Source organism: Hippoglossus stenolepis, chromosome 23 (assembly GCF_022539355.2).
Source record: "Hippoglossus stenolepis isolate QCI-W04-F060 chromosome 23, HSTE1.2, whole genome shotgun sequence".
Lineage (NCBI taxonomy): Eukaryota > Metazoa > Chordata > Actinopteri > Pleuronectiformes > Pleuronectidae > Hippoglossus > Hippoglossus stenolepis.
The window spans coordinates 13,928,794-13,956,273 of record NC_061505.1 but is presented as its reverse complement, the minus strand read 5'-3'; the positions used below and the strand labels follow the sequence as shown (position 1 = coordinate 13,956,273).

General features: G+C 42.0%; 1 protein-coding gene across 19 annotated transcripts in view; it reads left to right on the top strand.

The window, feature by feature from the left end:
* Positions 1-27,480, top strand: part of ablim2 (actin binding LIM protein family, member 2) — an 80,210-nt gene that overhangs the window by 35,212 nt on the left and 17,518 nt on the right. For 3 of the 19 annotated variants that reach the window (XM_035148199.2, XM_035148204.2, XM_035148198.2), the window contains exons 3-16: positions 4,608-4,791; positions 7,606-7,718; positions 8,018-8,144; positions 8,918-9,011; positions 16,463-16,550; positions 17,287-17,345; positions 18,280-18,321; positions 19,629-19,706; positions 19,900-20,043; positions 21,338-21,370; positions 22,264-22,381; positions 22,896-23,183; positions 23,820-23,891; positions 27,296-27,403. In XM_035148199.2, the coding sequence (XP_035004090.1) occupies positions 4,608-4,791; positions 7,606-7,718; positions 8,018-8,144; positions 8,918-9,011; positions 16,463-16,550; positions 17,287-17,345; positions 18,280-18,321; positions 19,629-19,706; positions 19,900-20,043; positions 21,338-21,370; positions 22,264-22,381; positions 22,896-23,183; positions 23,820-23,891; positions 27,296-27,403 (1,548 nt within the window). Of the gene's footprint in view, positions 1-4,607; positions 4,792-7,605; positions 7,719-8,017; positions 8,145-8,917; positions 9,012-16,462; positions 16,551-17,286; positions 17,346-18,279; positions 18,322-19,628; positions 19,707-19,899; positions 20,044-21,337; positions 21,371-22,263; positions 22,382-22,895; positions 23,184-23,819; positions 23,892-27,292; positions 27,404-27,480 lie in introns of all 19 variants that reach the window. The other 16 variants (XM_035148205.2, XM_035148209.2, XM_035148207.2 and 13 more) reach the window with 13 other exon arrangements.

The following is a 27,480-nucleotide window of genomic DNA, read 5'->3' as shown; positions in this document are numbered from 1 at the left end:
AGGCTCTATGAGTACACGCATATTATGTAAGTGGCTTCATAGTGCATGAGATAAGCCCTTAGAGATGGAAGCAATCGGTTTCCTGTGAAGCAATCTGCCTTCCAGCCTTGGAAAGTGTTGCAATCGTGGTCCCACTGCTGAAGTGGGGGAAACCTGGGAGGCACCATTGCCTGTAGTTATGATGGAGTGGCATTGACATGATTCATTGCTTTTCTAGACCTTCCTGGTGCTGAGAGTTACATTGAAAACCTGCTGTGTCATGTTGTTGCTGAAAATCACAAGATATTACTGCCCTCAAAGAACCGCCAACCAACTAAAAACTGAAATTGATTTATACGCACACACAAATGCCGCCCGGCCAGACTGCATGAGGTTAAACCCTCTTGTGGTTTAAGGTTTGTTCTCGCTGCAGGCGCGTAGCCCGACACATTCTGTTCTCGGAGTCTCGGGACAAAACGACTAATTAGCTGCATCATGATCTCATCTGCCGAGGCCCGAGTGCGGGGTGTTCACAAACATCCACTGTTGTCATGGAGACGGAATGGTTTCAAAATGATGAAATTGCTGCTTGGAATGTAACTCTGCAGTTGTGCTTGGAATTGGGTTTAATACTGAGTAATATAAAGTATTTAAATATGAAGGGCACATTCTAGGGTAAATAAAACAACAATTCATACAATTTAGATGTTTACACACTAGTGAAAGCATCACTGGGATTATTTTATATTCAATTTCTGCCAATAGATCCCTTTCACCTAAATCTAACACAATGAACCTTTAAAAGGAAGCTAGTTAGTCTACTTAGTCTTTTGCTGGTTAATTTTAAAACTTTCATTTCCATTTTCACTCAGTGCTGTGTTATCTGCACATTATAGAAAGGAGAGGATGTAGCTAGTTTTTGCTAAATTTCTTCTTTTTGGAAAAACTTTATTTCAGTAGAAGAAGCTATGATACACTACAGAGAGCTGAATATAAATATTTGATATATAAGTAAATAATAGTCTTAGTCATTCTGATGTTGAACTTGTTTCTGTAAGAGCTCTTGTTTCTGTTAGAGTATATTTGACAGTGAACTTAACTCTCTCGATTAAACTCAATTTTATTTGCCTCCATCCGGCTCTGCTCCATTTCTGCATTCCTCCAACCTCTCCACTCCTTTTCCCACATGAACGAGGGATTAGGGGATGAGAGGAAGACCAATTTGACGGTTTCCATTAGTGATGAAGGACAAGATGAAAAGAGCAGCCCCTGTCTTCCTCTCACTTATGTAATGCACTCAGACACGCACACTCCCTGATCGGCATTAGATGCTAGTTTGCCAGTACTACTGTACTGCACATGAAAAGAATAATGTAAAATGTTTAGGTTTAAACGTAGGTAATGCATTCTGGTGGTCCATAAATGATAGCTCCAACTTTAGCGCATGTGGATCCACTACTTAGCTGCTTAAGGAACTATAACTTATAATACAGTAAGCAGAGGAGTATATGAGCCAACTGGCAGCGCATGTATAAATATACAGGGCCTGAAAGACGAGCTGATGGGAACCGGCACTCAGGACTCCGGGTGAGGATTTCTGGCTCCATATCTTCCTGTCCTTTATTTATCTCTGCCACAGCGTATTAATTCTTTTGGGACGAGTCTCACATAAAGTTGAGAGCTTGTCAGAGTAAGCCCCGGCGGTGTCAAGTCATCTGAACCAAGTCATGTCTGGAAGAACTCGTCCAAAGTCATATGAGTCAATTATAAGTCTTTTCTTAAGTCATTCAGAGGAAGTTCAGGTCAATTCATGTAAATATAGTCTCAGGTCTGTCAGGGTATTTTCTAAATTCGAGGCTTTAGTCATTCATGACACGTCTTCAGTATAATTTCCAGGTTTTGCATGTAAGACCACATTAAGTCTCCGGTGTCAAGTCATTTAAGGCAATTTCAAGTCAGAGCAAGACTCAAGTCAGTGGGACAACTCAATGTCAGCTCTAAAATCAAGTTGGAATAAGTTTCATGTCTTAGTTTCTTTAACTCAAGCCTCATGTCGGCCATATTCTCGGATTTTATCCAGTCAACACTTGTTGCTGTGTTTCTCAACTGTTTAATCCCAAAAACAATTCAATACTCTAGTCAGCCACAGTGTTTTGCAGGGCTCGATGTCGTGAAAAAAAAATTGCTTCTTTACAGTTATTTGGCTCATAATTTTAAAAGCGTTTTTTGGGTTCTCTAAAGGTCTTTGCTCAACTGGATCCTCGTTCAAAGTCAATAATCTTCCTGAAATTGATCCCTTTATTCTTTAGTTTAACTTTTTATTTTGAATCCTCTATTTTGAGTTTATCTCAGCCATCCATCCCCCTCTCCGTCCGTCTATCCACTCAGCTTTTAAATCTGCTCATGATTATGCCATCGTGCCCGGAGCATGATCTCATTCGAGACAGGTTGCCAAAACATCTGAACCGGATGTAAGGGTACCAGTAGCAACCACTGGAAAGTATGTCGCCCACCTCCTGAGAAAACATTCCTGCTTGCATTGTTGTGGTTGTTTTATTAACGTGCCGTAACCCCTGGGAGGGGTTGAGAAAAGAAAAAAAGTGAAGTGGTGCCCAACCAGGGACAAAGGTTATCCAACATATCGGTCAAAGTTTTCACAAGTTGATGAAAGGGTGGGAGAGTTGGACTGTTATGCAACCAGTAGGATAAAGGGAAATGCTGAAATTTCAGTTTAGTGTAGGGGAATTTAGGCCAAAGAAGAGCATCACAGATGAATTGTGAACCTTGCATTTAATATGCCGGTGGACATCTTTTGTCACTTTTGAATTCCCTGTAATCTCTGCAGGCATGAGCTTTATCCCACACTGTGCATTCAGTAGATGTGCTGTGTCTCAGCAGGAAATTGCTGGTGGAAATGAAAAGCTACGAAACCCACACAATTTAGGCCCAACTTCAGGATTTGTCCTTAATCCCCATCAAAGTAAAGGCACAGATTTATCACAATCAATATATCTTTTTAATGGTGACCAATGGTGAACCCTATTACATTCGTGAATTGCGCATGATGATAAAAATAAAAAAGGAAGTGGCTGTGACTCTTCAGACGAGCCTCTCAGAGCAGCTATAGCTTGGCTGTGGAGAAGTGTATGTGATATATATAGAAGTTGGGTTGCTATTTGTGTGGCTCAGTATCACTAACATTGATATCTTGTCTTGTCTTATTTGCTATTTGCCTGGTTACTGTAGGGGCTGTACACATGCTGGATTGGTCTCTCATTGGTTTCAGTGGATTGAAATAAGGCATGGGTTGTGGTTTGCTGGTTTAGGTCTAATTATACATTTAATATACAATTATACATTTATTACCTTCAGGCCTTAATGAGAACGGGGAAACCCACAGGCACTGCAGCAGGTGTGTTGGGGTGTGTCCGAGCCCACACGGCACACTGTGTGTTATGTCATTCACATTTTGTCACCTCATACCTTCTCACATTCTAGTAAGGATGTACAGTATGTGTCCTTTAAAGCACATGTGGTATGTGTGTGTGTGTGTGTGATCTCATCCACATGTCGCATATCTGTCTTATCTCATACTTTCACACATCCTTCTCAGTTCGAGACAGAGTGTGTGTGTGTGTGTGTGTGTGTGTGTGTGTGTGTGTGTGTGTGTGTGTGTGTGTGTGTGTGTGTGTTAAAAGTTCACTGAGCAGTCCTGGGGACGTGCGCAAACATCTCTCATTTATCTTTCCCGTCGTTTTTTTTTTTTTCGTTTCCAGGAGAGAAAGAATGGAGGGGGAAAGAAAGGAGGGGTGTTGTTTTTGCTAAAGGAGTGGAAAAACAGAGAACGAGGTTTCCACAGAGGGCGTGGCCCGCTGTGTGATGTCATGCAGTTGCCATGGTTTTACGGCGTGTGATCATTGTGTGTTCACGAGAGGGAGTTCCTGTCCCACATTGTCAAAGCTGGACAAACTGCATACGGACACACATGCTAATAATTCTCTGTGTGATGGGATTGGCTGTTAGGGCAGCGTGAGGAAAACAAAGCCCCCCCGCTCCTTTTTACTTCTAAATGAACGACTATGTGCAGGTTCTGTACTGTTCTGATGTGGTTGACAGATGAGTGGATCATAATAGTAACAGCAGACTATTTAATAAGCAGTTAATATGACTATAATAGGCTGTTAAAAGTAAGATATTGCTTATTCTCAGAAACAACAATTTATGAAATTCATAAATTTACAAATACAGTATTATCGTAAGAAAAGATCGACATTATGGAAAATATGCTTATTTGTTTTCTTTGCCAAGAATCAAATTTGTTGAACTATATAAGAAACATAAAGACAAAAACGTACCCACACAAATATATGACACAGCCATGCATGTTTTGGGGATATTAAGGTTAAGATCTCATACATGCATCTCACAACAGGCAAAAGCTGAATTAAAAAGAAACATAACTAAGATGAAGGAAATAGGAAAGCTGTTGTCTGTCCTTTTCATTTTTTGCTGCATTTTATACAATGAAATGTATAGATATTTTTGATATTGAGTGTGATCTAATTTTTTGCCTCTGTCTCTTCTTGTCTCCCTCCTCTCTGCACCCTTTCACCCATCTGACCACCCAGTGTGTGGATGTGAGCTGGCCCAGGGGGGCTTCTTCGTGCGGCAGGGCGAATACATCTGTACCCTGGACTACCAGCGACTGTACGGGACCCGCTGCTTCGGCTGCCAGGACTTCATCGAGGGGGAAGTGGTGTCCGCCCTGGGCAAGACCTACCACCCCCGCTGCTTTGTCTGCGCCTCCTGCAAGTAAGAAGCCTGAACTTTGGATGTGACTCCTTCCAGTAAATTGACAAGTCACCAATGTGTCATCCACCTCTCTGCTCTACGTTACTGAACATTTGAATTCTCCCTCCAGATGTTTTTATTTCCTCCAAAACTTCTCAGAAAACAGACAAAGTACCACCATTTGTTTCCAGTTGTGCTGTTATCAAGATAAAACAAATTCCATATCAGTTGATATCAATTCTTATCTCGATAAATGTCACTTATGATTTTAATAATAGTTATTGTGGTTCTAAAATCCTCTTTATGAGTAGAGATGACAAACACTTGATAATCAGCACAGTATTCAATAAATCTGACGTAGATCATTAAGACCAATTATATCTAATATCTCCTCAATGTGCTTGCACTATGCACCAGCAATATACTGATATCTATTGAACTTTATGATTTTTATTGTTTCATAGTTCTTTATATAACGCTGTATAACAATTAAATGAGAAATACAAATATTAATATGATTTTAAGGGAAGTAAAAGGTGATCTTGATTGAGTACTTGAGTTTCATTCAATTGGAGGACTTACAGAATTTTACATTATATCAAAGTCAGGTTAAGTTTTATATTTTATATGTAGTTTATTACTTCCACAAAGGAGGTTACGTTTTCACCCCGGTCCGTTTGTTTGTTGGAAAAATCAAAATGAATCAGACCCATTTGGGAACCCATATCTCTAAATTTATGAAATTTGGTGCTGCTTGATTGAATTCAAGGGGACTGCTGGACTTTAGCAATGCACCCTACACACCTGCCATTCTCATTCAATGGTGTGTTGGTGCTTTGTAGAAGCATCAATGTGTTTCCAAAGTGCTTGTTGGAATGTCTGAAACTCGGATTCTGACAAGGTAACACTCTTCATTATTCATGCAGAGCTCTTTTTTCATAGATTAATCGAGACTTCAGGGCTTTACAGGTCTCACAACACATTTAAATGCTACATGTCATGTACAATAGAAACAGCAAGACACAAGTGAATAGACTAACTGTTCTCAAAACTCATGCATCTTCATCAGCTGGTTGCCTGGCACCTCCCTGTGCTTTTCCCAGGACAAAAAAAACTCAGATACTCAGAAACATATTTTCAGAGGGAAATAATGGCACCAGAATTAAATTGGTTTTTTAATGTACGTTATTGGCAGCACAGCAGCATGTATAGGGGTCATTTACAAGTACATAGAGCTATATTGCACATACATGTTTAAATATAGTGAAGCTCATGGAGGCGCGTGTCAGTAAAAGTCACCTGTTTCTATCCATGTGCATGCTTCTACTGACTGTGCTCTGTGTGTGTGCGTGTACTAGAAAGGTAATGGGAGCCTCTCTCAGGCAAGAATTTCAAGTGTGTGGTCATTCAGAGCGGCCCATTTCCATAGCAAGTGTTTTGTGTGTGTGTTTGCGCGTGTGTGTGTGTGTGTGTGTGTGGGGGGTTCGTCCTATCATGCCGCGGTGATCCCCGTGCTGAACCTGAGATCAGAATGTTCCAGTGCGGCGTTTGAGGTTTGCAATGTGATCGTCAAACTCCTGAACACCTCCTTAAAACAAACACGGCTTTTGTGACGGCCCAAACACTCAGGTTTATTGTGAGGAATATACAGTCGGGGCAGAGAGAGAGGAAATGCTGCTGGAGATGGGACATCAGAGGAGACTCCAGCTATGAGAGTGTGTGTCTCACAGTCCCAGTGTTGAGGGGATCATCAATAATTCCATCAAATCTGTCTGTTTTTTCACCATCAGTCTGGGTTTCCTTGTGTGTTTCAGTCTGGGTGTGTGTGTTTCTTTTGATTTTGGATTTTTCGTCATGAGTGTACTATGAAAAAATGTGTGAAAAAGCATATAACACATATATCCCATTGAATTCCAATACGGGTCACGTGGCTGTTCAGACTGAGGTCGCATTTCAAAAAATCTGATTTAGAACCACATATGAAAGTGGCCCAAATCTGATTTGAAGAGATCAGATTCTATGTGATTTGTACTGTTCACACTGTCATTAAACAATCAGATCTGGGTCACATTGGGGGGGTCCTCTCTGCTACCACAGACCAGGCCTTCTCCAGGTGTGTCAAGAACTTAAAGCTTGTTCTAAACTTAGATGTAAGGTTAGATAACTGCAAAAAAACAATAAACTGTTTTCTTTCATAGAAACAAGAGTTGTATCTCCTCAAAAAAATTTAAACATTACCCAACTAACTACCCGGTGATGGAGATTTATGTCTGCTGGTGCAAATTGATGGGGACGCTACATACAGGCCAAGCTGTGCAATTAAGACTCAACATATCAACCCTAAAAAAATAACTGTTTATGCATGAGTAACCTATAATCTTGCCCCCTCTCAGTTTGCCTGGATGCATTCCTCCCGCAGTAGCTGGCTGTGACAGTGTGGCCGCAGCTCTGATATCACATTTCCGAGCTGTAGGAAGTCGCAGGTGGCAGCCAGTTAAGAGTCTCGCTCTGCCAGGGACTCATTACTCCGTCTGTACTCAACTCTGAGTTTGAGCAGAGTGCCCAGCCAGGAAACATTAACATTTTCTCAATGGGTGTGTAATGCCTCTTAAGCGTTATAATGGTATTTGTCTCTGAAGGGTGTTTGGTTAGTAATTAACTAAAAGAAAACACCTTACCCAGTTTGATATGACTTTTGAGGGAGCTTTTAATGTTGCGTGAGTCTTGTTTCAGAGGCTCAGAATAAGACTTTTGGGAAAACTGAACCCTTTGGACAAACCAAATCATTCAGAGACCTGATCTGATGTTCTCTCCGTTTTCTTTTCTTTTTTGCAGACAGCCATTCCCGGCCGGCGACCGAGTGACATTTAACGGGAAGGAGTGTATCTGCCAAAAGTGTACCGAGCCTCTGCCTGCCAACAGCCCTGCACCCATACAGGCTGTCCACAGTCAGTACTCTGTTTATGTCCCTGTCTGTTCCCTGTTTAGTCTTTTTTCAAACAGATACCAGGCCAAGTAAACTTTCTATCCTTGCAACCTGTGTTTTTCAATGCGAGTTTTGTAATTCTCTGTTCCATCCCTTAAATTCGCCCCTTTTCTTTCTCAGGATGCTAAAACATGCAATGGTCTTTTGATTCTTGTACTCATTTATATCAAAGTACCGTTGAGGAAACCAATCGGTGAAAATCATCTTCAGTATCATTTCTTATCGCATCTCGTCTCCTTCATCTCTCTGCCCCGTGTGCAGATTGCTGCGGCTGTGGGAAGGAGTTTAAGAACGAACAGTCTCTCGTGGCTCTGGAGAAGCACTGGCACCTGGGCTGCTTCAAGTGTAAAGTCTGCAACAAGGTGCTCAATGCGGAGTACATCAGCAAGTAAGTCAGCCTTGCAAATGAGTCCAGTTTATTTCTACAGCACATTCCATACGACAAGCATAAGCTACTTTCAGACGTGCCCCTAAACTCCAGAGGATCGGTAAGTGTGAACGCAGATGTCCCAAGTGAGAGTCTGCACAGTTTCTCCACCCAGTCCCTTCGTAAAAAGTCTGGAGGAGCCGATGTGAGAACTGAGCCGGGAATCCTCCACGGGATTCATCGCGAGCGTGTGGGTGTGGTTACATTTCTAACACGTGACAGACGCCAACAAATTTAAATAAAGGAAATAACTCTGAATAAAATTGCGTTGCCATACGCGTAGAGGACACTGTCAAAGCTATGAAGAGAGTCGATAAGCTGGTGTCGATTTGCTTCGTTATGTCCTACCTGTGTCTGCTGCACCACGTGTAAACGCATCCTGCTGCGTTGTGCATGTGTGAAAGTCTGGACCCAACTCTCCGGAGTTCCTCTGGAGGTCATGTCTGAGAACAGCTATAGACTCAATGTGCTTCAAGATAAAAAGCAAAGATACACAATAAATACATGAAATAAACAATATAAGAAACCAATGGACAAAATCTTGTTCACTGAAGATCTGGTCAATATTTTGTCAAAATGCATTGATATTTTTCTCAAGACTTTTAAGCAGGTGCCTGAAATAGAAAATCATGGCACAAACCAGAAGCTGTAGCTTTATTCTGTATTTGGTGTAAAACGGCCCCAGTCTAAGTGCTTTCTCTGATCTGTGTCTCACCCTTGGCTCGTCCTTTCAGGGATGGCATCCCCTACTGTGAGATGGACTACCACGCCATGTTCGGCATCCAGTGCGAGAGCTGCAAGAATTACATCACCGGAAAAGTCCTGGAGGTAACTGCACTGAAGAAATTGTACTTGCCTATAGCTGTTAGCATGTTAGCATGGTGGGCCTCAAACGCATCCAGGACGGACGAGCAGATGGACGAGCAGATGTGGTGTGGAATTAGAGCGTAGGAAACAAGTGAATGAATAGAGTAATGATAGATTGATGGATATTATATATTATATCATGGAAAGTGCAGGATCCAGCTAATTCTTTTACCAACAGATTCCAGTGTTGACTCCATTTGACCAAAGCTGTCTTTAAAATGTCATCAGGTCTTATGTCCTGCTAATGCAGATACATGAACACCTCTATGCACAAATCTGAGACCAGTTCCTTTTCATGTGTAACTGTAGATTTTTTTAAAAACACTGACATCATCCACAAGGAAAGTTTCCCATGAGTGTGAAAGGCGAGAGAGCACAGGGCGGCTTCCTGTCCTGCGTCAGTCCCTCTACAGTGTGTGGGTCCACCGGACAGAACCACTTTCCTTCTTTCTTTGCTCTGCATTTGACCTCACTCTGTACTTCACACACACTGCACCGGGCCATCCTTTCATTGTCGCTCACGCTTAGGTACCCGTCTGCCTTTGCAGTTCTGTCCCTGCCGTAAAACAGCAAAGACCCACAGGCTGCTGCCCCAGAGATTAAAGACATGTAACACACCTCCTCCCCTTGAAACAACATCGGTGTCCAGTGTTGTACCTACGGGGAAAGAAACGTGCCATTATGGAGGTGATATCATACAGTTATATGGAGGTTTTAGAAAGAACAAGACACGTCACCCCCAGGTTGTGCCTGTCGTTAGGTCATGTGTGTGCATGTATGACCTGATTCGGTGTGTGTGTGCCTTTGAGCAGCGTATGGAAGAGAGAGAGGGAGCTTCACTAGAAATGCACCTTGTAAGAAGGCGTATGGGAAAGCAAACAGTAGAGTGAAAAGTCATGCTGGTAGCTGCAGGGAGCAACATCATTTAATCCAGCAGACTGCACAATGGGGCCAAACACATGACTTTGGGGTGAGATTATTCCACTATTTGATGCTTAGTTTGAACTCATCCTAGGAATTATATACAATTTCAATATTTTTTGAGAAAGAGCTCTTGGCAATGCCGTGTTTAGATTTATTTCGATGAATTCAATAACTCAAGGACGATGGTATATAATGACAAACGAGAAAGAGAAGTGTGTTATCCGATGTGTTCACTATAGGGCCTCATATAATGAAGTCACTCACCTACTGCTGTGGATTTGTTTCATTGTTTTACTACATATTGATGGTGTGGAGTGGTACAACACAATTCCGGCTGCCTTCATGAAAAATTGTTTGGCATGATTGATTATAAATGTCACATTTCGAAGGCTTGTTATTTTTGATGCAATGGGATTTTTCCCATTTAAAGATGATGGACAGTGGTTCCTCAGCTTCCTCTCAGCAGGAGTGTGTCTGGACACAGCTTGAATTTAGCAGATGTAACTTTATAGAGGTTTTTATCGTATCAGTGGCTGAGATAGACACTGAAAAAAGTCCAAAAGGAAAAAACAAATATAATTCAAGTGTTGATTTCAAATGGAACAAATGCATTTCTCTCCAGTTCCATGGTTCATTTGTGGTGAAGCTATTATGTATTGGTATCTGTGCAGTTAATAAATCTTATTGAAGAGAATCATTGACTAGATTAAAACTTAAATAAACAATGTCCTGGTTATATAGACTATGATTAATAATCAGATCACCAAAAATATGCCATATAATCAGAATTAAAGGTACAATTTTCCTAATAATGAATATCAGTTCATTATTCTTGGGGGGGGGGACCATACAGCCTGATGATGTCATCCGTGGTCTGTTGGTCTTGAGGTGTAAACATTTACAAGGCAGGAAGAGATGCATTGAAGTTGGAAAACGTTGGAATCAGTGTTTTTTGGTGTGTGAGCTATACAGAAACTAACATACAGGAATATCAAACCCTATCGATAATGCTGCTGCATCGAATTGGACCATTTCTTGTTAGATCCATTTATCATGTCCTCAAACTTTATGAAAGTTGAATGCTGAATTACTGGACTAACCGTCTAAACAAAACCAACAAAAGCTAGACTCAACTTAAAGACAACCTGAAAGTGGTCTTTTGAGTGTAGTCAAAATATTAGAAAACCCAACGCAAACCAGAAGCACCAGAAACTAAATCCTCCAAAGTGGTCAGTCTGATATTACAGCAGGAAGGAGGCAGAGAGATTGACATCGGAGTGTCGGATGAGACTGAGTGAGGCAGGTGAAGCAGCCTGTTGTTCTGCAGGGATGGAAGGAGCTGACATGGGATACGCTCCTTGGGGCGGAGCAAAGGATGAGAGGAGGAGGAGGAGGAGGAGAGGAAGAAAGCTTTTAGATGAAGGAGGGGGGTAGCTCTCGCCGTGACCTGGGAACAACGGGGCAGCCTTAAAGGGACAAACAACAATCTGTCTCTCTCACTTCCTCCCTTTTCCTTCATCACACGACGGACTCTCACATTCCCTCCTTTCATAAACACCTATCGGGTTCCAGTGTCTGGAGAGCGGCAGAAACAGAAGAAATGGAAGGAGAGCATGTTTCATTCGTGTGTGTGTGTGTCAGTGTGTGTCTGAGAATGACATCATCCACATCCATAACCTATCGTGTTAATTTCTGTGCCTGTAAACAAGAAAAGATCTAGAAGTATGGAATACAGGTGTTATTAGGCCAGTGTGACAGTTTACACAATGACAATCAAGCCAGTTACAACATGCTCTGTAGATGGAGGACAGAAGCTTTACCAGCTCAGCATCACCCCAAGGGAACGGGATATTTCAAATTCTAAAAGTAAAACCGTTGAATCATCGTTTCTGTTGTGCAGCTCCGCCGAGAGACTCTGAGGCTCTCTGGCATCCCGTGTGATTGGCGTTGCACCCAGTTGTCTCTGCGCATTGGCTTTAGAGGCCATTTTCAGCCACTCTACCTGCGCCTCAGTGCACTTTGAAACATCGACTGAGAGACCGAGCGTTCAAAATGTCGTGACATTTGGATGGGTTCAAAGAGTCTCCTCTGCGGGGACATATCGAGTCAATAGCTGGATCTGGCGGGCAGCGGCAGAGGCAGAGGCGGGCGAATCGAAGCGTTCTTTTATTGTTTCCGTCTGCGTCTCTGTTGCTCGGCTTCTCGTTGCTGTGGCCTTTCTTCACTGCTCTTCGCAGAAATCACCTCTCAGTCAGATAGTGTGAGTCGGTGCTGCGATGCCCCTTTACTTGGATTTGTTTTCAGCACATGGCAGAGGCCGCGTGTAAAATGGGTGTGGCTCAGCTATAGGTAACACGTAAGTTTAATATAAATTAATTCAGGGTAGTCCGGTGTTCACACTGTCTCACAGCAAGAAAGTTCCCAGTTCAAATCCCGGTATGGCTTGGTTCCTTCGGGGTCTCTGTTCTCCCTGTGGGCCCTTTGGCCTCCGCCCACAGTCTGAAGACATGCAGATTGGGGTCAGGGGAGACTCTAAATTGAACACCCAATGAGATTTGCACCAGCTCCCCCAGAGACCCTCAAAAGATAAGCTGTATAGATAACGGTGGAAGGATTGGGATATGAAACGGTCGGAACTCGGTGGATGAAGTAAGGATGGATGAATGGGCAGCTGTGGCTGAGGTGGTAGAGGTTGGCAGTTCGATCCCAGTCTTCCCCATCCTTCATGGTAAGATACTGAAATTGCCCCTTCTCATAGAGAAAGTGCTGCACATTACATCCACCATATAAATGTTTGAATGACAAAAACTGTCATAATTAACATCTTATCATCCATTGGAAAAGAGGATAAATTGAATTTGTTACCCTGCATACCGTAAATTCATCAATTACATTAAAATGTGAAAACTTTACCAAAATACTTTATATTTGTTGATGGAAAGGAGGAGAAGAAATATTAGTCTTTTCAACAACAAGCTAGCTGATGCATACTGAGGCCGTGGGTGTGAGCGTGCGTAAGAGGACAATGTGCTTTTAAAGATTGAACAGAATGGATTGGACTTCTGCTGCGATGCAGAGAGAGTAGAGGAACAGACGGATTTAAAATTAGAAAATGAGGTTGATGACCGTGAAAAGAATCCCAGATTTCCTGTGTGTGTGTGTGTGTGCGCGTGTGCGCGTCGTGCGTGCGTGCGTGCGTGCGTGCGTGCGTGTGCGTGCGTGCGTGCGTGCGTGCGCTCACCAAAATGTATTCCAATCTTCTAAATGGATCACCTCCCGTGCCTGACTGGTCCCTGCAATTGCGAGATGAGGGGATGGACAGAGCATTAGATATGACGTCTGCTTCAAATTCCTCAAAATCCACAGTTTCAACTATAAACATTGAACCTGGCTGACCCAGCTTTACCCCCATTTTTAAGAAACAGCCAATCAGCAGCTTTCTCCAATCCATCCTCAACCCCTTCTCTTCCTTGACTTATCAGTCCTGCAGGACGTTGAATATGATAATGTTCCCCCTCATGCAACCTGTCAAAGGAAGGATTTGATTGCACTACTATCTCCTTTCCGGCACTCTCATGCTTTCCATGTTGGAATTTCAATCCAGTTCCAACCTTTTTATCTCCTGGCCTCAGTGTTTCTAAGTCAACTTCCTCTCTTCTGTTCAGTCTCTGTCCATTTATCTGTTTCGGTTCGGTTCAAATATGAGCTTTTGGCATGGCTTCCACAACATGCTGCCAGTTTATCAAGCACCTGACCCTCTTTTTTTTCTCCCTATAATACCGGGATCTAGAGTCTCAATTCTGGTCAGTGCATGTCTCTGGTTGCCTCTTCTTTCCATCTGCTGTCCATTTGGTCCAGATAACAATTAAGCAGGGTGTCATCCAAGAAACAGGGTGTCGACATCCTGTTTTTTCTGGTATCGTTCTGGGCTGAAATGACGCAGCAAAGTGCAGGGCCCCGCAGACGGATTGTGCGTATTCAGGCTGCGGTCGAAGCCAGATGTTGTGCCCTTGGGAGCTGGAGATCAGCGGACATCAGATGATTGTTTTGCAAAGAGAGAGAGAAAGAATGATTTCATCCTGAAAAGCTCCCATCTTGAGTAGTTTAACCTTGAGTCCATTAATCAGACATGTTTTAAAACAAAGAAAATATGCCAACAGTGAGATAATTCCACTTATCTAATAGGGTTTGTGTTGCCATAACACAAAACAAGACAGAATAAGGCGATAATGCTGAGAAAATCCCTCCTGAGTGAGTGCAGTGGTATTTAGATTACCCAACAGACTGGAAGACTTGTGGGAATGGGGATGTTTATCAGGTTTTGGGCCAATAGTTTGTTAATCTCTATAAAATGATTCATGTGAATATATATAATCTGTAGGCGAGGGACAAGAATTTGGGGCCGGACGCCGTTAAACAGTCCGTGTGGAAAGCAGAAGAGGTGGAACACATTGACCGAAATGTTTAAATATATCTGCGTTCATATGCAGCTAGCTGTTAAGAGATTAGTCAAAATGTCTTCTGGAGCTAAAACACCTACAAAGATTATCACTGTGTTTTTGTGTAGAGAGAAAGAGTCTTGGCCCGGATATCTGCTGTCTGCACTGGAAGCCCCATAATATTGGCTGCTGCCCCAGAGGCTCATTTGTCATCAGACGATAGCCAATGGGCTCTGAGATTAATAGTTTGTTAGTTTCAATATCCCTGAACCCACTTGGAAAATCTTGTCAGGAAAAGAAATAACTCACCACAACCACTTCTTCTTCTCAAGTGCCCTTGAGCAAAGCAAATGCTTCCAGTAGTCCAACATTTCAATCAACTCAACTCAATCAGAAATTGACGGTGAGGAAAAAAGACCCTAAAGTCCACGTGCACAGTAGTAAGTAAGTACAGACACCTTATCCTGAGGAACCCCATGGACATTAAATATACCAGAAGATCCTGGTTTGTGGTCGCCTCTAACAAGAGGGTCGCGGTTCTATCGCAGGATTTAAGTGGTCATCAAGACTTGAAATGCTTGATATAAATACAGACCATTTACCATTTACATTGGAGGCCCAGCTCATCTTAGGTCGTGGATTAGGTCTCAGTTACGAGGAACTAAGTGGATCCCTCAAGACCTCCGTATCCCAGTGCCCTGTGGTTCAACAAGTCCAAAAGCAATCAACACCATAACCGTAATACAATATAAGAGGCACATCTGTTCTTACTGTGACAAGCCCCACCCCTCGCAGAGCCTTGTGGATTCCTCTCCAAGCTCCGGAGATAACATGTGACCCCCCCCATTAGCCTCTAAATGTCAAGCCAAGTGGTGGCAACTCCGTCTTGATCAATGGTTCAAACACCGCAGACTTTTCTACTGTTTCAGTTTATTGTTAAAGGACGATTTCACTACTGATGCTAAATCATTGATGAATGAGGATCAGTTAAGTGTTTAAGTCTTTTTTGTTTTTTTTAAGTCAAGTTGTTTAATTCTCATTGTAATCTTTCGCCTCTCTGCACTGAATGCAGCCGCACTGCTTCTTACTCAAAACAAGTGCTCCACCTTATGGCTAAATAATAAAACAGCTTTTCTTTGTCATCCTTTGTAGCTGGTGGCACAGAATCTGAATTACTTTGAGCCTATTAATGCTTCATCAGCTATTTTAAAGAGATAAATATGACATTTAAAGTGATTTGGAGATAACATGCTCATATTTTTCATACGCTAACACTAATGTCTGGATCATTTTGTGGTTTAGACGATAGATGTTAGGTGTGCGAGCGAGATAATAGAATATTTTCAATACCATGATGCATTCGGACTGATGACACAGAGCGTATGGCTACATGTTGGGCACTGAGCTGTGAAATCAATCACCAGTGTTCTCTTGTATCTCTGTTATCCACTGGACTGTAATGTAATCCATGTTGTATCAATGTTTTCATTATTACCTCTGTACACAAGCCCAATCATAACCTCATACTATATTATGCTTCATTTTCCAACAACTGCCAAGGTAGTAGATGGGCAAATACAGTGTATCCATCCTGCATGTATGCATGGCCTGCTAAAAGGAAAAACTATGAATATTCAAAATAATATATAATGTATGAAATCTGATAAATCATAAGACAATGCCAGATCTAAATCTATTTTAAAGTAAAGATTCACAGTTAAATTATATTTTTTCAAATAAAACTTGTGTTCTTAAATACTTTAATAAAACTCTTGAAATAGTAAGACTAGATAAGTAGATACTAAATTAACACTAAAGTACATTAAATAAGGAGTCAATGTTTTTATTTTGCATCATATATTTTTAATAGTGTGTTAGGATAATATGCTTTCAATTTGCATTATTTAGATACCTCTCTTGCAAGGCCCTGAACTTTGAGCAAGGGAAACACTGAATATCTTCAGTAGCCCTTTGATAATTCCTGTGAAGAGCTCACACCAACAACATATCCTGCACTGTTCTAACCTTGTCTGATTTCTTGCTGGACAGGCTGGAGAGAAGCATTACCACCCCTCATGCGCCCGCTGTGCCCGCTGCGAGCAGATGTTTGCAGAGGGAGAAGAAATGTACCTGCAAGGTAAACAGTTTCGGATTCAAGGTTCTTCACTGTAGCTCTTAACGTTCTGAGTAGGTGGTGCAACTGCTTCAGCCCAACCACAAAGCAATCGGCCCTAAAACACACGAGTGTCTATTCTTAGACGATAAGAAGCTCGGGAGCTAATGGCGGAGTGATGACAGACTTTCTTGGTTCACTTTATCTTTCCTCTCTTATTCCAGTCTCTCTAAAGCCCCGGCACCTGTCTGCGGTCTCTGTTTCCTCTCACTCACCATCACTCGAATGTCAGCATTAACCCACTGCGATATGGGTCTTCTTGATCCTAATGAACTGGGTTAGCAGCTTAGTGAATGAATCATAGCAGCACAGTCACAGAGATGTCGGTAGCTGCGGCTGTGATCCTGACACAAAGTAGCAGCTGGTGCAGTTTCCTCGGGTGGTGGACTTTCTTCAACTCCTATCGCTCTACTATGACATGACTTTATAATATATTCGTTTAGTTGTGTAAATAACTTGTCTGACTAACTTCCTTTGAAGTTTAGTCAAAGGTTTCCGTAATATAAATGATCAGTAGCATCATTTGTAAAAGACAGAGTCACAGCCATGTACTCTGAAGCCAATGGAAAGGCCATTACTTACACATCAACCAACCACCATGGCCACCGTCCCTCAAGTATACACTACTACAATATGAAGGGACAAGTGAAATGCTGCTGATGTTCTATGACGGTTTGTGTCTTTGTCTCTGTGTCCTCAGGATCGGCTATCTGGCATCCCCCATGCAGACAAGCAGCCAAGCTGGATGAGAAGAGTAAGGTGGGTGGGAAAAACTACAGAGTCACATTTGTACACTTGTCCAAACTGATAAGATGCTTGTCTTATCTCTGTGAGCCCAAAATAGATCCACACGAGACAACAGAGCCCCGATTCTTAAAATGTTTAACTTAAGGGTTGCACGGGAAGATTTGAGGGTTTGGGATTGTTTTCTTTGAACTCCCCTGATAAACCATGAAACCGATGACATTTTTAATATTTTATACTTTATGTAACTGCTGCTCTAGACCTATTTGGCTTTTTTTGCCAAGTAAAGAGCAAAAGATGAATGTCTGCTTAAGTTTGAAGGCTGTAAAATACAGTTGTATCTAATAGTGATCAGGCATGGAAGTGGGCTTTGTCCCGATTCACACTTGATACTATATTTTATAGTAGGCCCTATACAGCTTTAACAGACTGGAAAACAACTGGAAAAACGTTGCATATCAACTTAACTATAACAAACTTTTACTATTAAAAAAAAGTGTAGCTTCTTCATTTCATTTGAAGGGCTTTAATGGATAGAGTTATTTATTGTCCATACTGACTTGGATGTTTACCTCATTTTGTTGTTTTTCCAGTGTGAACACAGACTCAAAAGCTCGTCTGACAGTGGGATACAGTGAGAAGGGTCGAAAGCAATATTGATATTCTTTTATTGATCGATCAGGTGGTAAGCATTGCCAGTGGAATATTCAGTCTGCTTCAGCAAAGCAGTGAAATTTGCCTCATCTCATTGTGAATTTCAGACAATTGGCCGTGTAGCACAGTACACAGGCTGCACTAAATTCCCATGACATAAACATAACCCACTTTGACTCAGTTCGGGACAACCTACCATTATTTTTTCGATATGACATCATCAGCCTTGCATCGAGTATCTGCCCTTCCCCCATCTCCCATCCTCATTCCTCATCATAACCCTTCTCCTTCCCAGAAGCAGGTGCGGATACAGCTCAATGACGTCCCTGAGCAACAGGTCGGTGCTCCTGTGCGTCCCTGCACCCACACCCCACCCCCACCCCCACCCCCACTCAACCCCCCTCCTTTCCCCAACCACAAACATCTGCTGCATGGGTTGATCCTAACTGTTGACACCGAGTGCTACATTCATACACACTCATGGGCCATGAATACTAAAGACACCACATGTTTCAGTCCACTTCTCATGTGAGGCGGAGCAGACAGACGTGATTGGTGATGATGCTTTATGCGGGTGCGCATGTACAGGGACGGTTTGATGAATGATCAGTGATGACTGATGTGACAATATACCTGCATCTTCAGGATACATCGTCTGTATCTGTAGAGGGTGACGCACAACTTGAACAGAGAGAGTGGACATATCTGACTTGTGTAAGGAGGACCTCTCTTATTTTCTGTCCTATTCCTGTTCCCAACATTTTCGACCAGAGTTAGCGTTTGTGTTTCCCGATAGCAGATGTTTTCCATCTCAGTCTACAATTTTGCAGATTTCTTACATGTACAGTTATTAACAGGGGAAACATTTTTATATATGGATTGTGACAGAGGCAAAATGGAGCTGCTGAATAAGAGGCAGTTGGAGATTTGTTTTGTTGTTTTGTTTAATCAAAGCTACTTTACTGAAATTCCTGAATACAAACATATAGAGCTGGAAAAGAGCAGAAAGAAGTAGGTCTCCTTTAAGGATGAAACTTTTATCATAAACTGTATTTTTACTTTTCAAATTTTAACATTTAATCTACCTTTTTCTCGACAGTTGAGAGCACACAAAGTAGGTTCGTCCCTGTTGAGGCCGATGATGTTCCTTGTTATTCAGCCCCATCTGCACATTCATATTTGTGACTTCCTATGTGAACGTACAGTACAGTGCACCGGGCTGAGGCTATTAGGATACTTATTTCTCAGAGTTTTTAAAAGGCTGATCATTTTCAAAGACTACATCCTGAGTCTGGTTTCCAGTTAGTAGCACGTTGACTGAAGCCTGAAGCCTAAAATTTTACATGAAGTTGCATGGATTTGTCAAAAATACTAATTTATCATATGAAAAATGAAAAAATGCACTTTTACAAACAGCAGTGCTCCTCACCACCCTTTTGAGAATGGGTTGTAAGTTGAATATTTGTGGTTTGAGTGTTGGTGAGATGAAACAAGCAATCTCGTAACAGGTTTGAGTTCAAAGTCCGAACTAAATGTCTGTTCACACAAAGCATGAGCTTGGGTGGATGAGCGATAAACAAACACAATATTATTCTCTGTCGTCTCCATCAACCTGGGATTAAAAAGTAGTCGTGTGTGTTACAGGTGACCCGGACTTCATCTGAGAGCATCACCTCAGTCCCAGCATCCAGCGCCTCGGGCTCTCCCAGCAGAGTCATATATGTAAGACTTCACCAGCAGGGGGCAGCAGCTGCATATAACTTAGTTTTGTGCCATAGCTCAGTACTTCAGAGCATCATATGTTTTTCAAAACCATCTGAAGAATTTGTTTCATACATCTTTTTAAAAGAGGTGTAAATGCTCTGAAATACCAGTGAGTGGTTATACTTGAGTGTTTTTATCTTTCTCCTCCCAGGCTAAACTAGGAGAGGAGACGCTGGACTACAAGGACCTGGCTGCTCTTCCAAAGACCAAGGCCATTTATAACATAGACAGGCCTGACATGCTGTCCTACTCTCCATATGTCAGCTACCCATCTGAGGAGAGGCACTACGGAGAGGTAGACCAGCTTCTCACCCTTCCCTGTGTTGTTTTTCTTTTCACTTGCCTCTCTATTCCAGTAATGACTAGAATGGCACCCAGTAGAGTGCATAACTCCGCCAACATCCAACAGTCCCCTTAAACTAATCAAGCTGCAAATCAGCTCAATATGATTATTCCAATTAGTAGCACTACATAAATATGATTATTTTTTTATTCCATGAATCATTCCCTGGCAAATCAATTAAAATGTCCCAAAACGCCCTATCCCAGTAAATTCAAGAAAGTGATAGAAAATTCCTGGATCTGCCTCCGGATTTGTATCAGCACCAACATTTTATGGGTTCCTCCCTGACTCATACCACAAAGTTTCATGGTTGATCAATTTAATAGTTTTTGTGTAAACTTTATTACAATCAAACCAACCAACACACGCAAATGGACATGAGTAGGGATAGCAGTACACAGTACAATTAGCCATCAGTGATGCTAGCTGCGGTTACTCTTTAAATATAGTTTAGTATTTTAAATATCAGACCTTGAAATGGAGCCCTTTTACATTATGGTTAAGTATGTTTACTTCAGTTAAGAATACTACTCCACTCTCTTCTTTCCTTGAAGAAGAGAGTCCCTATAATTATGATTATATTATTTTTACTTCAATATCAACTGCTGTTGGTGAATTGGAAATTGAAAGATGTATAAATGCAGAATGAATTGTTTATCAGTTAGCTTCAGCGAAGACACTGAGAAGTTAATGACCCTTTATTGACTGGCTGTTTTCATAACAGTGGTTCTTATCAATTGTGTTGTCCATAATAATGTCATTGAATTTTAATGTGTATTACTAAATGATTTGTTCACCAGTTATACATTTACATTAATCTAAAATTTATAGTTACCTTTCGAGAGGTGATTTATTTTTTGAATGAAGTAAAAACAAAAATTGGAAACATAAACACTGCTGTAGTTTTGCGTAAATTTCCTTTTCCTGCCTCTGTGTTACCTTTTCATTTTTCACTCTGCTATCCCTCCATCGTCCTCCCTCACTCATTCATCCACGCCATGCTCCATTCTCTCTCCCCTCACACAACCACTCCTGTGCAGTGCAGTCACAGCCCTGAGCATGTAAAGCCAACAGTGGATGTTGGACCCACTTCATTCATTTCATCCATGCATCAGGAATGTCCTCACACTGGATGTGATTACTCACTGGCATTGAATGATCACTCTCATGGTTGGATGGTTAACTCATATAACCTCACATATGAGTTCGTCCTAATCATTGGCTCTCTCCCCCTCTTCATTTGCAGTCCCCCCAGCTACTTTCTCCTACTCCTACTGAGGTAATATAATGTATCCCTGTGCATGACACAACCTCGAATCAGTGTGACGTGTGTGTGTATGCGTGTGTACAGTGGAGTTTTATTACTATACTTGGGAAGTATTTTGTTTACTAGAAATTTACCAGTGTAAACACAATATAGGGCCGAATGAATGAAGGGAAACAAAACAGTGTGTAAGTCAGTTGTAAACAGACTTCAGCAATTAACTCGAACACACTGTTTGTTAAAATGAGGATTAATGTTTTAAACAAGTAACGCAAACTTCAGTTTACAATCAAAAGGAATTATCCTTAATGTTTCAGCATTTTGAAGCAAATTTACAATATCCTAGAATTTATTTTCTATGAATTTCATGTTAAACTAATACACCAAGAAAGAAACAGCAGTCGTTGGTCTATTGTAATTCCTCCCAAGTATAGAAATAAAACTATGTCACTAATGTGCATCTTTTTCACAACAAAGACGTTGAAAAATAAAGGGATGAAATGAAGAAGTGACTTCAGTGGTCAGTTTGCTCAGCTGACTGTTCTGTTATGTATGTCACTGATACTGATCGCCCTTAGGAACATTCACATTTTTGAACCTTATTTGTAGCTTTGCAGATGCTTTTAGATGAATTTATCTTCAAAAACATTTTTAAATCTGTCTAATCTAATCTGCCCTTGAACTTAACAATAACAATGTTTCCATTGACAACTGTGTTACCGGGAGGTTACCACGGTGACCAGGTTTCCATGATCTTTTGTGTGCTTTGTTCGATATGATAGATCCATTTCATTAAAAATGTATCAGTGATGCAGTCTTGCCCCTATTTCCTGTCTGATAGTGGGATGAAGGAGTGAGTGTGTTTCTCAGTAGAATACACTAACTTCTTACTGTTTTCGTGCATGTAGGGCGATGGGGAGAAGTCCCCCCGTCAGAGGAGGCCCTCCAGCCCCAGCTCCACCAGCTCCCTGGGAGGCTACGGACGTTACACCCCATCCCGTTCCCCCCAAAATTACAGCCGACCAGGTATCAACCCCATACACATGTATGACATCAACACCATAACCCCATATTATGCTGTTGTCTTATGAAAACATCCAATTTACAGTATACATTTCATTACTTTTATCTTAGGATACTTAATTGATTGATTCATTAACAAGCCAGAAATTTAATGACGTGCTCCATTCTGGGTTGAATAAAATCTGCAACCCCTTTATATTTTATCATCTAAAAGTGTTGCCTTTGTATTTCCTGATTTTAAAAAGTCACCTTGCAGATGTTTGTTATACAAACAAGACCAGACGTATTTGGACTGTTACACATTTTTGGTTTCTCAGTGACTGAGCTTGAGCACATCCAAAAAATGTCCTCAAGTATGAGTGTTACTTTTAAAATATATATCAACTAGAACAGCATTTCTGTCTTAAATGCAAGTTGTTGTTGTTGTTGTTTTTTTAATGACTATTAAGGAAATGTTCACTTTCACAAATTGATCTTGTAACTCAACATGTTTCCTGTAATCTGATTGGACACTCAGGGCCAGAGTTATACCTTGCCGGTAAATACAGCAACCAGGCCCGTGACTCCAGTTCTCTTCCTTTGCCCCCAAACCACATGGGTGGCATTAAGTACCCTTCCACTTTGGCCAGGGACTCATCCCCCCTCCCTGTGTACTATTCTGGTGGGGCGGAAGGGAGTGGAGGTGGTGGTGGTGGTGGCCAGTACTCACCCACACCAGCAGGTGGCATTGCAGGCTTGTCTTTACACCTAAACCCCACCACCCTGGCCATGCTACAGCAGCACAACTTCATCCCGTTCTTCAGAGGTATAAAAGTACACAGAGACCAAGACCTGGTCCAATACAGACAATGGTTGTTGAAATCCTTGCTGCTGTTGGACAGAAATTAAAACTTTAAATCTTGTAAATGTTGTAAAAAAGCTAATAATTGAAAGGGGATTTAAAGTGCTCCAAAAGTGAGGATTCCGAGGTTGAATGATTGTCACAGCCCTTGGATTTAGGAACAGCAGCAAGGTCTTTTCTGTATTTGACTGAGATCAGAGGTCCTTAAGAATGGAGTGCTGTGATTCAACCAATGAATTGAGTTGAGTTGGCATGAATTGTGGTTAAGCACCAAAATGACCATGTTATCTAAACTCTCCCTCTGGGTCTTTAGGTCTCTTGGTTCACCTTAGACGAGTTAGTCATCATGGGAAAGAGAATATCTGACCTGGCGTGTGCTGCATTTGGATCTGTAACCTATGTTTGAACGCTCATGAAGGTTTATTTTCTTTAAACTGAAGCCATGAACCTGCTAATACTATTCACGATACCACACATCACTGAAATCAACATCACAAACCAGTGCTGTGCACATCCCCCTTGCACGCTGTTACCCCTGCGTATCCAACCTCCTCCCTTTGCTTTATCTTCTCCCCATACCCTGATCTCGCTCATCCCCAGGGTTCAAACAGGACCCCGTACCTGACCCTAAACCTAGGACAGCCATGCATCTCAGTTTACCTCCTCCCAACGGTAAAAACACCAGTAGTCTTTCTCTTCTTTGTGTCTCCCCTCCCCTGGTGGAATGGTTAGCAGGTTTTGTGATGTTGTCCGGTATCGTGGTGTTGTCAGGTTTCATGGAGTGCATCAAGGTACATTCGTAGGCCCACACAGTTTTATCATTCTGCTTGCCCTGTTCACTTGTGTGTGTGTGGACGTGGTTGTTGTCGTGCATGGTTAACTTGATGTAGACCCGAGTGCCACCCTGATGCATTTGGCATTATCGCTTGGAGGAATATTAAGGGTGATTTTTGTTGTTGTGTATCTGTGTTCAGATTGTTGTCCCGATTGTTTGCCTGATCTGTCGTTTTGCTTTTCATGAATGGTCCCTTGTTCATTGTCACGTGTCAGACTTTATCCCTTTGATGTTACTTGCTTTTGTCCCAGATCTGAATTCTGAAGAAAGTGCTGTTGTATTGTGTTTTAAGGATTGATACAAGGCACATTGAGGTTTGCAGGCAGGGTCACAAGTATCCAAACCAAAGCATCGTGCAGCACAAACATTTGAACTGCAAGTCAAGGAGATACAGGGATTTGTCAGCAAGACTACAGTTTGGTACGACTTGGGATTAATCTTCATAACTCCAGCCATCATTTCAGAGTCATCATTGTATTTGTCAAATGAAAAGCTGAGACCTCAGAATATGGAAACCTCACCAAAACACAATGTAAACACAAGGTGATCATAGAAAAAGTGGAGGAAGCCTGATTTCTGTTTCAGCATTGACCTAATTACACTGGTTTGGTGCTCACTGCTTTCATCTGCAGTGACGGATTATTATATATATGGTATCGTTATGGGTTTGCTTTTATTGTTTGTTTGTGGTAGCTATCTGGCTAAATTCATGGTGTTCAGACTTCTCATCGGTTTAGAAAAGCTGTGTTGGATTGTGTTTTCAAGAGCAGATCGATTTTAGCGTAGAATATAAAGACACGAGCAAACAAAGGTGTATAATGTGTTTGTCCAGATATTAAATTGTTTCCACAGCAAGGCCTCATTTTCACTTATAGGGAACCTTTGCCTGAAAAAGGATGACGTTTTTACCCAGAATCCTTTGAATCACATTCTGACATAGCGTGCATGGACTTTGAAATAGCCTGATTTAAAAGGAGGAGGTCGAGAGCTTCCACTGAAACATTTTTGCACAGAAAATCACAAACACGCGGTCCAGGGTTTCGGCGGTTTTTCCATGACAGGGTGGAGAGGCTGGGAGGGGAGTGCTCCGACGGGGAAGATGAAAGAGAGGAGGGGGAACGGAGGAATGAAAGAGCCCGAGCGGGCCGAGCTGTAATTTGGGGTCCGGTTGCCAGTTGCAGTGGCATGCAACACAGCGCTCCGTTGGCCTCGATCAGGCCCTAGCGGTTCTTAACATGCCGTGAAAGAGGGCCATTTGTTTTCATGCAACAGGCTCGTGTTTTAATGCGCAGGCTCCCTCATAGAAGTCAGTGTGGGAGAAAGACTTTAGCAACACAATGGAGAATGAAGCAGAGCTGAGGAAAGGACCTTGCAAGGATGAATAATGCATGATTTTGTTTTGATCACTTAATGACCCCAAAACCATTGTTGATATCTTGTTACTTTGGAATTTGGTTTCTGATTAATGATTGGATTCTTTTGGTCAAATGTATAATCTGTTCAGATAAATCTGCATCGCCTTCCAAACTCCCTTAACTCCAGATGTTTGTATGCAGGATCTGCCCCACAATCAGACCTGCACTAACAGTACTCCGGCGTGTATGTGTGTTTGTGTTTACAGGCATGTGTGTGATTGTGTGTATTTGAAGGAGATCACTCGGACAAGCTCGAACAGCGCTGCCATGTGTGTCAGTGATCTCATCCACTTGCATCCAGATCTCTGTCTATGGTTCCTCTCTGCCTGAGGGTAGAAGAGCGTGTGTTCAATCTGCTAAAACTCTCCCTGACACACACGCACACACACACACACACAGACACACACAGAAAATCTCTCTCCCTCTGTTTCCTCCCCAAAGCTCTGGATGTACAGTGTTTATGGTTTTGGCCTCAAAGTTGTCAAAGGTGACTCCATCACCCAGCCTGCTTATGACAACACACTGGGGTTGTCCCTGGTTGTGATCTCAGATACACAACACGCACACAATCATTCAAATATTTATGTGTGTTACAAAAAATATACAATATACCAACCGGTTATGAAAAATTCATTATGTGTCGCTGTCAGTGCAGTCCTTATTTGGCAACTACAAATCGACTTGGACTGTAACAACTCACACTTTCGAAGGTGATTTTCTATTGATAACTGTTAAGCGATCAGAACAAAAAGTCACTCAGATCCCTTCCCTTCACGTGCATCATTGCTCTCGTGCTAACGCTAACAGGTTTAGTGCAATCAGACCTAGCCTTTCTCTTCACAGTGAAGTGGGTAGTAGCTGCTCAGTAGCATTTTTTGGGACTGAGAGCTGTTTTAGGATTAAAAATATAATATGCAACAATTGGATTAAAATGCCAAAAACCGACCAGACCTATTTTATATATTTTGATGACTTGTGTACTGACATTATCCAAAATGATTCCGACAACTTTCAAATCCCCAGTTTAATTCAAGGCAACTGTTGTTTCATTTCGGTTGGATTTTAATTGCGTCATATCCACTTTACTTGTGGCTCTGCTGTAACTTCTGGGGCGAACAACGTATGACTGTTTTTAATGAGCTCAACTGCGTCGTTCCAGAAGTAAAACTCCTATTTTTCTCTGAATAGAGATTTTGATTATGACCCAAACTATCCAAGGTTAAAATCACCACAAGCAAGATTGTTAAACAATGTTATGTGCTCCTGCATAAGCCACAAGTCTGTATAGGATATCCACTTCATTTGAGGAATTTTATTAGCGTTCTGAACTTTGCACCTTCTACTGCAGCTGTGCCCAGGTGTTAAGACAGGCTCGGTTTCAAGAAGTGGTAGTGACAGGATTAAATCAGATAGATGAAGACAAACCTTTGAATAACTTTTGGCCAAGGATTCAAGGAGTTTCTGGATGACGTTGCTGGTAAAAACGTGAATTGGGCTGAGGGACTGTATGCTAAAGTGGTCGCACAAAACGTCTACAGGATGATTTTAGTCTCATTACTTAACAGTTCAGTCGGGATTCACTGCCAGAAATTCACTGACGACAGTACAGTTAATCTAAACAGACAGTAAATGGCTGGGTTATCAAGTCACCTGCATCACTGTATTAACTACAGCTTCTTGTTTGAGCTTTATCAGTCTGCTTACCTTAATGCTGCCTTTTTGCCCCCCGACGTCCTTTGTTTCCTCCCAAACCCTTCCCCTTCCCCTTCCCCTTCCCCTTCTGCCTTCCATATCCAATGCCCACCCACCTTCATCCCCAACTGGAGGTAGTGAAAGTGGTCGGAGTACCCCCAGCTTATCCACCTATTCTGATGGCAAATCTCCCTCATCCACTTCTACATACATGGCTGCTCCCCGGCATTTCCACATACCAGGTAGGCCATAACCGCAGCGCTTGGCTCGCAACTCAACCTTAAACTTTTCCTACATCTACACACGTTCAATGGAGTAG